Genomic DNA, 13533 nt, shown 5'->3' on the forward strand with positions numbered 1-13533 from the left:
ACGTGGGTTCTGTTCATTAGCCTTTGCCGGCTCATGCAGAGGTTTCAGTAGCAGAGCAGGCCCTGACAGGTGTGTACTGTGAGGACTGGGAAGGACTTTAAATCACATTTGACCTGGAAGAGAAGTTTAGAGCATCTTGATTTGCTTTTATTCAGTGGAAAATATCCACTTTACTATCAGTGAAAGGGTCTTTGTCTTTGAACTGGCATTAATGCAGCCAAAGACTTTAACACAAATTTTTGACCAAAAAAAATGGCTGAAAGGGCAATGGTTGAATCTTCCTTTTTCTAAAAGTTTGAGAGTTTCTGGTCTAAAGGAAATATTAGTGTTTCTGTTCAAGTACTGGCCTGGACTGAATTCTAGTTACGAACAAAACCAAACAAATGTGTGATTGTAATACTTTTAGTTCTGGTGTCATTGAGAAGATAAATTATCTTTAAAAGCAGCTGTGATCAAAATGACATGGGAGTCTACGAGACTGCTATTCCGTCCACAAAGACCAAAGTTTATTCTTCCTTGTTTCCTCTCCTGCAGATATTTGCATACAGGCCTCCGCGGCTGCTGCATTTTCTGACATTTTAGACATTTTCCTCTAATTTTACTGTCTTACTCTCCCCAGACGCTGCAATGTGGCAAATACAAAGACGTGACAGAGTCTGGGGTAAGGCTTCCTCTCTTTAGACTTTGAAGGGTTCATGAATGCCACAACACAGCCTGATCAGGTGTTTTAATCTCCAGTTGGACTTACGTTGGAGAATCACAGTAACTGCAGAAAGACAGACTTTCTACAGTGTTCCCATCCCTGTAGAAAACCAGTGACCCAAGGACATATCCTCATGCATAGATCAGATGAATCTGACTTTTCCTTTTAGTTTAGGAGTTTTTAAACTTTGCAGGAAGTGTGTCTGAAATCCTGCACTGGGGTCTAATGTACAAAGCCTGTTTATGCATAAAAAAGCCTGCGGGCCAATGTTTAACACCCAACTTGGCATGTACAAACACGAATGTTGTGTGAAAATGTGGGGTAGGGTTGGTGATCCACGAAAACTTCTGACCTACCATGAAAATGTGTGCACCATTGCAAACTTCTTCAACTGATAATAAAAACATCACAAAGTACTAAAACTCTCTCAAGTCCACGGAAATACAACTCCATTCAGTTTAACTTAAGGAGAAAACCCAATTTTTTTCAATGATTTTTTTAGCTTTTATGTTTTAAAGAGGAAAACGTGGTTTGCATCAGCAGATTCATTTCTAACAAGTCAGAAGCTTTGACTCCTAACATGGAGACAATCACAAATGTCCATAAATAGCTGCGTAAATTTGTGCGTAATTGTGTAACGATGGCATTTTTGGTTTTGCTGGAGGACATCACTGGTGGAAGAATGCAGATGGAGCTTGTTTTCAGATGGAGGCTGTCCTTGAGCCTACACTCCGGAGGAACCAGGACCTGCCCTCCACTGTTTTATCAGCATAAAACAGATGGTGGCCTCCATTTCCCGTTAAAGTAGCTTCACATCTTTCTCTCTGTCCTGGATTCTCTGCTGGATGTTTTCTCGTCTCACCTCCAGCTCTCTCTGCCTCTCAGTCCTTTCTGCTGCAGCTGAGACTATGTCGTGACCTTTATGTTCATCCACAGGGCAGAGATAACAGATGCACTTCTGATCAGTACGACAGAAGAGCTTCATCACCTCATCATGGCGAGAGCAGATGTTCTTCTGAAAGTTCTTGAAGGGCTCCACCAGTTTGTGTTTCTTTAATGGAGCTGAATCAACAATTTTAATTTATAGCCCAAGGGCTCATTCTTCGTACGTTGCTTAAAACATCCGGGATCAAATGAGACATCCAAGATGATTTCATCGTGCTAATCATGATCCAGCTAATTGGGTTCTTCGAACACACCTGTTGTTTATGATTAGTATGGCTGAATTAAGTTATCTGAGACAACTGCACGTTCATGCGTTTGTTTAAAAGGGGAAATGTATCGATAGTAGAAACAATGATCAGCAACGCTGCTATTGGCTGTTCATCATGGCCAAAGAACGCCCACAGTTTTTCTCCCAAAGAGCTTTTAATGGAAGGTTATGCCGAATTTGAGTCATAAATTATAGCGACAGGGAACACCTCAAAGTCTACTAAAGCCAGGAGAGAGGGCTGGCAAAAAGTAGCAGACAAATTAAATCTGTAAGTACTGTTCATGGTAGATGTTTCTATTACTTTCTACAGTATATTTTTTATCATTTCAATAATTTCATATTTACTTTGTTCTTTTATGCCAGAGCCTCCACATGACCCACTACAACATGGGAACAAGTAAAAGGGAAGTACAAGAATACCCTTTAATTATTATACTGTATTTTAAAAAGCAACTTCTTTCTCTTTTTAAAAGTCAATGTTAAATGATGTCTTTGTCTGTTTATAACAGCCGCCAAGAAAAAGACTGAAAAAAAACATGTTTTTTTACTCATGTTGCATGAAGCATGTTTTGACCCTTTCTTTTTCTTTTACAAAATGACACAGGGTGACATTCGTTCCCTATACAAATGGCATTTTCAACAAAAAAAAATTGTATTTTGACCAGAAAAAAACACAAATTAAGAGGAGAAATTGAACTCCACAACATACATACTGCCACAAGGGATTTTTCGTGTATATATCAATTGGAAGAATGGCCAAGAGAAAACAACGAACGTTTTATATATATTTGAGTGTCTACCGTCATTTTATTCTGCGTTTACTGCGAGTGTGCTATTCGGTTAAACTTATAATTCTGTATTAGCATTTTAATCATTTACAATATTCCCTTTTCCATTTTAATTTCACATATATATATATATATATATATATATATATATATATATATATATATATATATATATTATGGTTTGAATCCTGTTTGTATTAACAACTGAACACCTTTCCAACTATGTTAAGAGTAATTGATGTTTTGCTATTTTCTGTTATACACAGCGCGACGGTTATCAAAGCATTTCATCTAGGAACCATAGGAAACATCTGTTTTAGATAGAGTGCTCCATGTAGACAAGTAAGATATCATGTTCGCATTTATGTAACTGTGACCCTATAAAAGGATAAAAGTTACCCTATGTTGTGGGGATTCTACTGAAAGAAGATGATGGCTTTTTAAGAAGGAGCTGCTTTGTCTCATCTCGTCTTTTTAAAGTTCAATCGAACAGGAGAATGTTTTTTGATTCAGCTGGTTCTGCTTCATTTCTCATTTCAATCAAAGTCACTGTGTGAGTTTCACTTCCTGAAAACAGAAACAGTTTTGAGCTCTGATCTGCTGACTATGGCCGTTTCTCAATTCACGAGAACGCGAGTCCGTACTTGCGTTCTCGTCAAGTCTGTTCTCTGTAAGAACACAGGAAGATTGGACTTGACGAGAACGCGAGCACGCAGCACGTATTGTGTATTGGAACAGAAGTATACTTGTGACGTCATCACACCTGCAGCGCTTGAGCATTTCTTTAACGTTCAAAACTATTTATACACTACACCATCATATCTTATTGAAAACGTTTTTTTATTAATTTCTAAAAAGTCTAATAAAATATCTAAAAAAAATTACAGAACTGTGGGTATAAAACCAGCAATAGCGGAAATTTCTTTGTGGGGAGTTGTAATTGTTGTAGTTGTAGGCGATTGAATCTTCTTTAAAAATCAGCACTTTGTAGAAACAAAATGAGCAATATGAGCAATATTGCTATTGCTTCGGTCGTTGGTCAGCTTTACCAGCAGGCTGAAGAGGAGGTGATGCAGTTGAGGAGGCAAATCTGAGCAAGGAGAAGATTGATGCAGCAGAGGAGGCTCAGAAGGCAGGCTTTGCTCACCCATCTATTGCCAACTGGTAGGCATTTTAAGATTGACAGCCTATTTCCTACTTTTATCTTTAAAAAAAAAAACATTGAGGATGGTATTAAAAACGTGATCAGGTTGAAATTGTGCCTATTTCTCTATAAATAATTAAAATGAAGACCCAATTTTAACATTAGTAACAGTAGGGTTAAGCTACTTTATTGCACCTCCTGACCTTCACAGCATTGATTAAGAAAGGAAAAAACATATTTTTATGTGTGTCCACCTTTACAGTGATTAATCTATTAATTATGTGCAAGTTAGTTCAGCTCATTTTTCAGTGAAATGGTAAAAATACCAGACAAGGGAAGCCATTTGTTACGTTTACTATACATTTTACCTTTTCTTTCTTGAGAACTATAATAATCTGCATGTTAAGCAGTTATAATTTTATACTGTGAAAACAATTATGGTAACATTTGGCATTTGTTATTTACAGGAAGAAACAGAAACAAAATATGTGAGGATAAACACCTCTGTGCCAATCCTCCAAATATTTTTTAATGAAGGGGACCTGAAACCAGCCTTCAGGCTAAACAGGGCCACCATCGTCCTCCTCCTTCAGCTGCTGCCCATCCAGAAGGTCCATGGATGGCCACAGGAGATAAAGGTGCTGGTGACCATCTGCTGGCTGGCCTGTGGTGCATCCTATAGGGAAACAGCTTGCCAGTAAGATCTCTTACCTTTTTGTCCTTAAATAAAGCCAACAATGACACACAATTGATACATAGATTATATTAATTGGATACAAGATTAAGACATACCAGCATATTACCTAAATTACAAGTTATTTTATATTTGGTGCAGGTCAAGTGGAGGCACGCTACAACAGACACCACGCCAAGGGTGATTAACATCATTGGCCGTGCCTTTGGTGCTCTGAAGAAACGGTGGCGTTCCATCTTCTTCAGGGTGCTGGAGGTCCGCCCGACGTTTGCCCCAAAAGTAATCGCCGGCTTCTGCATCCTCCACAATATTTGTATAGAGGCAGGTGACCAGCTTGACGTGGAGGATGAGACGGTTGATCCAGAGGAGGATGAGGAGGTTGATCCAGAGGAGGATGACCATCCGGCGGCTGAAGACAGGGAGCTGCTCCAGCTGGCTGCATGTTTAAGTTGGAGTCATGTTCACATGCTGCTTCATTTCATTTTTTCACCACCTGTGAAAATACATTAAATAATTATTAAATAATTTCCATTCCAACTATTTTTAATTGTAAGTTTATAGGCATTGTCTATTTGTATGAGATCTTAATAGGAGTTATTTCTTTGTTTTAAACCATGTTAGTAACTGTTAATTTGTTGAATATATTACACCCTTATTCTGTTCCAAAGATTAAACATTTGTATAAAATAAATGTCTGTTTTTACATATACTATTATTACTATTGTTTTCTTTCCCTCTTTCTCCTCTCAATTATTCGTGTCCTGACTCAGAAGAAACTTAGATAGGAAAAACATTTATAGAATTTATTTATTTATTTATTTATTTTATATGCTGCTGCCGTCCTAGGGAGACATTTACAATTTATTCCAGCAAGTATTGAGTTAATAAAGCAACACACGTCAGTCAGATAAATACAAAACAAATAAATCATGACCAGCGGTATTATGCACACTACTTTTTTTAAATTACGTACTAACTCTGTAAACAGGCCACATAGGGAAGCTTAAAAGTATAATGTTCTCGCCTCAAATGATCTTAAAACGTACTTTTGAAGAACAACAGCAGCAGAAAAAGGAATTTTTTTACTTACCGCTGTGAGCTCTGTTTGCGCTGTCTCGAATCAAGCAGCGGCCGCAGTGCATTCTGGGCAAGCGGTCAGTCTGAAGAACGCACAAGTCTGCTCTGATGCATGCTCGATAAAGAGGGCGGTCGAGAACAACATCCGGGGAATTCGGCGCATTTTCGGTTTGGCGTTCTCGGCAAATGGAACAGTGCTCGGGCTGAGGCTGATGACGTGTCACAAGCACACGAGAACGCTCAAGAACGCATATTGAGAAACGGCCTATGTATCAGAGCAGAGAGGCTGCAGCCAATCAGCTTTCAGCTTCAGCAGATGTTGGCCCCACCCAACTTCAGGGTTTGTTAGAGAGCAGGAAGAAGAGGGAGGGTTATCAAGTTTTTACACCCTGCACAATAAGGAGCAAAGTTGTAAATCTAACCTTTGACCTCCTCCTCCTCCTCCTATTTACTAATTCCAAAAAGTTCTTTACTCCATTTATTGAGGATTTTTCAGATATATTTGTTGAGGTTTTCGAAGAAAATATTTTCAGATTTGAAATAATAAAATGTAAGTTTGTGTAAGGACAGCATGCTCTTGAAAACTAAAGAAGAAAGGAAAAGATCTTATCTGCTTCAGCGCCGCATGAGACACTCCTGATAATTTTAGACTTTGAACAATGACTGGATGTCCTGTGCTGGCTATTCAAATCCAGTGGTATGATGGTCATTAAAGCAGGTATTGGTACCTTTGAGCAGATTTAATTTTTCCATTAATTTTTGCTAATATTCTATTTTATTGAGATGCATGTTAATTGGAGAAATGCCATTTGGACACCATGGATGGTTACAGGAATAAAGTCAGCTTAATGCCCATAGCTCAACCACTATGACCTGCTGTCTGTCTGTGTGATATCACAGCTGCTTCCCAGACTTATCAGAGCTTAGGATGGGAGGCGAAGGCGGTGGAGAAAACCAGTGGGCTAAGGACATATCCTCATGTATAGATCAGGGAAATCTGACTTTTCTTTTTAGGTTTGGTGTTTTTAAACTTTGCAATAAGTGTGTCTGAAATCCTGCTCTGGGGCCTCAGGTATGAAGCGTGGTTATGCATATAAAATCTGCGACACAATGTTTAACACCCAACTTGGCATGCACAAACATTAAGGTTGTATGAAAATGTGGGGTAGGGTTGCTGACCCACAACAATTTCTGACCAGCCATGACATCGTAAGCCACCAATGAAAACGACTTCATTTGATAATAAAAAAATAATAAAAAACTCACTCAAATCCATTGAAATATAACTCTATTCACTTTTATTTAACTCAAGGAGCTTCAAAACATTTTTTAATGACTTTTGACCTTTTATGTTTGAAGCAGGAAAATGGGTCAGACCAGCAGATTAATTTCTAACAAGTCAGATGTTTTGATTCCTAAGATGGAGACAATCACATGTCCATAAAGAGCGGTGTAAAGCTGCGCACAATGGTGGAACCACAGGACTGTTGGGGTTGCTGGAGGACATCGCTGGTGGAAGAATGCAGAGGGAGCTTGTGTTCAGATATCCTGCTGATCTGGTAGCACATGATGATCTGTGGTTTACTAGCCAGTTCACATTGCCCAGGGCGATAATTTTTAAATGGCCTCAGCGTTGCAGAGGTAAACCAGGAGGAACCGTTTCTCGCTGGTGCGGTTTGAAGTTGTAACTTCTCTGTGGTCTTAACAACCGGAGCTTTTCAGAAGGAGTTGACTTACAGGTTGGCTAGTTAACATTGTTGAGTATCTGTAGATCAGATGCATAACCTTCCCCTAAACTGTGGTTCCCATTTGCAGCGAGGAGCCAAATGTATTCAGAGTTTTCACTCCACTCATGTTGCTATAAAGTGAGAAATCATCTAAACTATCCTAATTATCCAGATTATACTCATTATAGGGGTCAAAACTAAAAACTAATACGAACAGTCTCCGTGTGCGATGGCTGACTTGTTAATTATTTATATGTTTTTAGGGACAGACCAGATTCATTACATCAAAAGAATCAGCATTAAGCTCCAATCAGCTCAATGCAGCAGCTAAATCGCTGCTTTAATCTAATATTGTAGAATAAACGGGTACGATCAGACAAACTTCATATTTTCAGCCAGTTTATTTAATGAGTAGCTGATTTCACTCAAGAAGCTGCTGGTTTGCTGACATTCTCTACAAATATCTCTCGAGGTCTCTCTGACTGTCTGACAGTGCCATTGCCATGGTGACATGGACACATGACTCCTGACTTCTGGGTATTCATATTGATTAGCATAAATAATAAGGGGCGAGGACAGGGTAACTCTAGGTACACCTGCAGGAGCGTCCTGTCCCACACAAACTAGGATTTATCAAGTCAATGCATGCGCTGACTTGTCTACGAATGGCTTTTGTATGTTACAGTTTTCAGGATTTCTCCCTGCCGCCAATGTTTAGTATGATAGTTAAGAATGTTTTCGTACGTGAGGCCCCTGGACCTCTCCTTAATCCTACTGCACGGGTATGCAGAGACGACGGGTAACCAGGGGAGGGCGGCTCATGCTGAGCAGACAGAAGCAGAGCTACAAGGAGGATGAGGAAATGAAAGTTCAGCCACAGAAGCAGAAGGAGACTCATGCAGGTAGGTGCCTTCAGAGCTCCACATCTGCTGTTACAATAAGAACTGACAGAAAATATATAAAAATGCCTTAAAATAAATTCACTCTTTATTGCAGTGAAATCACACTAAATTGAAAAACACAGACAGATCCAGACTTTAAATTGAAAACATTCAATCAGTGTTGACAAAATCCAACATTAAGAAATAAATGAAAATATAATCGACAGTTTCATTATTACCTGCATCTGAAAAAAAAACGATCAAAGAACGCGTTCCTCTTTTTTAAATCATTAAAAAAATGTATTACTGAGTTCACGGTCTTTGCTGCTGGAAGTAACAAGGAGGGAAAAATAATATTCTGGTACTGATTAGCTGTTTTAGACAAATATGTTGAGAAATTAACAAATTCAACAGAACCAGAACATCAGACATGAAGAAAAACAAGTTCTGACAATCTCTGACTATTGATTTTTGTGCAGTTTAGACATAAAACAACAATGATTAAGAAAATAAATCTGCTGGAGAATTAAACATGAGAATCAAACTCACATTCAGTGGATTCTGTCTATTTAGGTCTACAGAACTCAGCAGAACCTCCAAGATCAACCCAAACTCCAGCATGTAGCGGCTGAGTGAACATGGTCTGGACTCTGTGGAGGAGAGTCATGGTTTCAGAGACGCTGTAGAAGGACAGAATACCTGCTCTGTGATCCAGGTACACTCCTACTCTGGAGGAAACTGGACCTGAGACAGAGGTCCGGATGCTGTTGTGAACAAATTCAAAACTGTTTTGGGAACAAATTAATACCCAAGATTTGTCATTCCATCCAAATCCACATTCATTCACCTTTCCTGCTCTGCTGATATTCTTGTATGCGACTGCTACACGAACTAACCCTCTCCGCTCCACCTCCCAGTAAAAACGTCCAGTCAGACTCTCTCTACTCAAAACCTGGTACCAAACTGTGAATCTGTCTGGGTGACTAGAATAAGACTGAGGTTGATTCATCCTTGTCACCTTCTTGTTTTCCTCTGATAGTAACAGATCACAGTGTGCTGTGTTTGGATCCAGTGTGATTTCACATGAACTTTTCAAGAATCCAGCTCTGCTCTTTGGTTCTGGTTCTGACAGTAAAACATCTACCTCAGTGAGTCTCAGTGAGATGTTTGTCCATGCGTCTCTCAGGATGTCCTGTAGTTTATCTCTGAGCTCTGACACAGCTGCTGTCACATCCTCAAAGTAGCTCAGAGGACGGGTCTTGATGCTGGATGAGTGTGTAGACTCGCTGAGTGCTGACAGTGAGGGGTAGTTGTGGAGAAACTGGTTGTGATCCTCTGTGTCTGAGAGCTGCTTCAGCTCAGCGTCTTTCCTCTTCAGCTCAGTGATCTCCTGCTCCAGCTTCTCCTGAAGCTCTTTGACTCGACTCCCTTCAGTTTCCTGCTGGGATCTGATCTGCTGCTTCACATCAGTGCTTCTTTTCTGGATGAGACCGGTCAGCTCAGTAAAGACCTTCTCACTTTCCTCCACTGTTTTATCAGCAGAGTGGTTGATGGCCTCCATCTCTCGTTGAAGCAGCTTTACATCTTTCTCTCTGTCCTGGATTCTCTGCTGGATGTTTTCTCGTCTCACCTGGAGCTCTCTCTGCCTCTCAGTCCTTTCTGCTGCAGCTGAGACTATGTCGTGGCCTTTATGTTCATCCTCAGGGCAGAGATAACAGATACACTTCTGATCAGTACGACAGAACACCTTCATCACCTCATCATGACGAGAGCAGATGTTCTCCTGGAGGTTCCTGGAGGGCTCCACCAGCTTGTGTTTCTTTAAAGGAGCTGAATCATAATGAGGCTGAAGGTGTTTCTCACAGTAAGAGGCTGGACAGGCTAAACAGGACTTGATGGCTTTCAATTTTCTTCCAGTGCAGACATCACAGGCCACATCTTCAGGTCCAGCATAGCAGTGATGAGCAGGAGCAGCTTGGAGTCCAGTCTTCTTCAGCTGCTCCACTAAAGCTGCAAACATGGTGTTTTTCTTCAGAGCAGGCCTCGGTTTAAATGTCTCCCTGCACTCAGGGCAGCTGTGGATTCCTCTCTGATCCTCCTCATCCCAGTGTGCTTTAATACACTTCATACAGTAGCTGTGTCCACAGGGAATAGTCACCGGATCCTTCAGTAGATCCAGACAGATCGAACAGGAGAAGGTTTCCCGGTCCAGCTGGTTCTGCTCCATTTCTGCTCTCATTCACAGTGACTGTGTTAGTTTCAGTTCCTGAAAACAGTGACAGGTTTGAGCTCTGATTGACAAATTATGTGTCAGAGCAGAGAAGCTGCAGCCAATCAGCTTTCACCTTTAGCAGATGTTGGCAGAAGAAGAGGTAGAGATATCAAGGTTTTACAGCCTGTAGAATAAGGGGCAGAGCTGTAAATCAACCTTTGACCTCCTCCTCCTATTTACTTATTCTAAAAAGTTCTCTGCTCCATGTATTGAGGATTTTTCAGAAATGTTCTGGTTTTGTTGAGGTTTTCCAAGAAAATATTTTCAGACTTTAAAATAATAAATGTAAGTTTGTGTAAGGAGAGCGTGTTCTTGAAAACTGAAGGGGAAAAGAAAATATCTTATCTGCTTCATTATCACACAAGACACTCCTCATAATTTCAGACTTTGAACAAAGACCGTATCTCCTGTAGAAACTGTCATCAGGTTAAACTTAGATTTTATACGCAGTGTAAAATGGTAAATGGACTGAACTTCTATAGTGCTTTTCCCGTCATGTTGACCACCCAAAGCACTGTACACTATAGCCAAATTAACCCAATTGGTCTCACTAACGCTTACACATTCATACACCGAGACGCAACTCGGTAGGCAACTTGGGGTTAAGTGCCTTGCCCAGGGACACATCGACATGTGGCAAGGGGAAGCTGGAACCAAACCTTCTGATTGCCAGACGACTACTCAACCCATCAAGCCACAGTCACCCTCTTGTGTAGCATCACGAAGGGTCATTTTAAGATGTTGTACGGTTGCACTCAATGTGACCCCGTATCCTACATTGAAATTCACAGCCAGCTAAACTCTTTATTGCATCACTTCTTCCAAGGAACAGGCATGTGTTGTATTTGAACAGTATTTAATGCGAAAAAAGTGTGACTTAGACTTTATTTGTCATTTTGTATGCACAGAGCGCGAACAGAACAAAATTTCGTTGCATACAGCTTGTAAATTGCAGTAAAAATTATATTACAGTATAAGGTGCAGCAGTGATTTAAAAGTAAACAATTTAAATGTAGACAATGCAGGAGAAGTCACAGTGTACAGGTGAGTATTTTCAAAATCATTTGTATGTGCAGAATTGATTGTGCAAGGGTATTTGTGCAAGAATACAGATTGTAATTTACAGTAGATTTAAAATACAGTATAAGGTGCCGCAGTGATGTAAAAGTAAAACAATTGAAATGTAAACAATGCAGGAGAAAGTCACAGTGTACAGGTGAGTATTTAAAAAAAACATTTGTATGTACAGAATTTGATTGTGCAAAGGGCATTTGTGCAAGAATGCATTTAAAAACTAAGAGTTCGGCAGCATTTGTAATGCTAGATGGAGATGCAATGATGCAAAATGGGCAACTATGTGAATGTTGTGCAGAGTTAATGGGTTATAGATCAGCAGTTCAGCAGCAGTTCAACAGTCTGATGGCAGCAGGGAAAAAGCTTATGCAGAACCTGGTGGACCTGCAGCGGATGCTGCGGAGCCTCTTCCCAGAGGGAAGCAGAGAGAACAGTCCATGGTGGGAGTGTGAGGGGTCCCTGATGATGTTACGGGCTCAGGACACGCAGCGCTGAGATGAAATGTCCTTAATGGAGGGGAGAGGAGCCCTGATGATCCCTTCTGCTGTCCTCACCACTCTCCTCACGTTCTTTCAGTTGGAGGAACTGCAGTCTCCACACCACACAGAGAGACAGCTGGTCAGAATGCTCTCTATGGTGCTTCTGTAGAAGGTCATGGGGATGGGCAGGGGCAAGTGGGCTCTCCTCACCCTCCTCAGGAAGTACAAGCGCTTCTGTGCCCTCTTCACCAGTGACGTGGTGTTCACAGACCAGCTGAGGCTGTCCGTGATGTGCACCCCCAGGAACTTGGTGCTGCTGACCACCTCCACAGCTGAGCTGTTGATGAGCAGTGGAGCGTGGTGAGGCTGGTTCTTCCTGAAGTTGACGATGATCTCCTTCGTCTTCTCCACGTTCAGGATCAGGCTGTTTTCTCTGCACCAGCCCACCAGCTGCTTCACCTCCTCTCTATAGTCCTGGTCGTTGTCGTCTCTGATCAAGCCCACCACCGTTGTATCATCAGCAAACTTCACGATGTGATTGGTGGTGAACATGGGGACGCAGTCGTGTGCCATCAGGGTGAACAGCAGGGGGCTCAGGACACAGCCCTGAGGGGACCCGTGCTGAGGGTGATGACATCAGAGGTGTTCTGTCCGACCTGGAATGACTGAGGTCTGTTGGTGAGGAAGTCTAGCAGCCAGTTGCGAAGGGGTGTGCTGAAGCCCAGATGTTCCAGTTTTCCCACCAGGTGCTGTGGGATGATGGTGTTAAACGCCGAACTGAAGTCCAGGAACAGCATCCACACGTGCGTGTTCTTCTCGTCCAGGTGTGCCAGGCTCAGGTGAAGAGCAGAGGAGATGGTGTCCTCAGTGGAGCGGTATCGCCGGTAGGCAAACTGGAACAGGTCGAATGTTGGGGGGAGACTGGAGACGATGTGTTCCTTTACCAGCCTTTCAAAGCACTTCATCATGATGGGAGTCAGTGCAACAGGCCAGTAGTCGTTGAAACAGGTGACTTGAGGTTTCTTCGGCACCGGAATGGTGGAGGCAGACTTAAAGCATGCTGGCACTGTGGCTTGGTCCAGCGAGGTGTTAAAAATGTTTGTGAGGACACCAGCCAGCTGACCTGCACACTCCTTGAGCACCCGCCCAGGTATGTTGTTGGGACCTGGGGCCTTCCACGGGTTGCCTCTCCTCAAAGTCTTCCACACGTCGGCAGTGTCAAGGCGGAGGACCTCCTCTTCCTGATGGGGAACAGCTTTCACTGCTGGAGTGCTGTTTAGTGCCTCAAACCTTTTTAAATGCTCCAGTACATAATCTTAATGCCTGATGTTGGATAATGTCTAATTTAGCCAGATGTGTTTTAGCTGCTGAACCGTAAACTATACAACCAAAGTCTATGTTAGATCTTATCATGCCGGTATAAATCTGTTTTAGTGATTGCCTATCTGCTCCCCAGTCACAGCCAGCCAAGCATCTCAAAA

General features: G+C 41.6%; 1 protein-coding gene across 1 annotated transcript; it reads right to left on the reverse strand.

Annotated features, from left to right (window-relative positions):
• Nucleotides 1-8792: 8792 nt before the first annotated feature.
• Nucleotides 8793-10489, reverse strand: LOC118557193 (tripartite motif-containing protein 16-like). The gene has a single exon (XM_036126739.1). It carries the CDS (start codon nucleotides 10464-10466, stop codon nucleotides 8793-8795), a length of 1674 nt encoding a protein of 557 aa, XP_035982632.1. The 5' UTR covers nucleotides 10467-10489.
• Nucleotides 10490-13533: the final 3044 nt, after the last annotated feature.

The sequence above is a fragment of the Fundulus heteroclitus genome, chromosome 22, assembly GCF_011125445.2.
Source record: "Fundulus heteroclitus isolate FHET01 chromosome 22, MU-UCD_Fhet_4.1, whole genome shotgun sequence".
NCBI lineage: Eukaryota > Metazoa > Chordata > Actinopteri > Cyprinodontiformes > Fundulidae > Fundulus > Fundulus heteroclitus.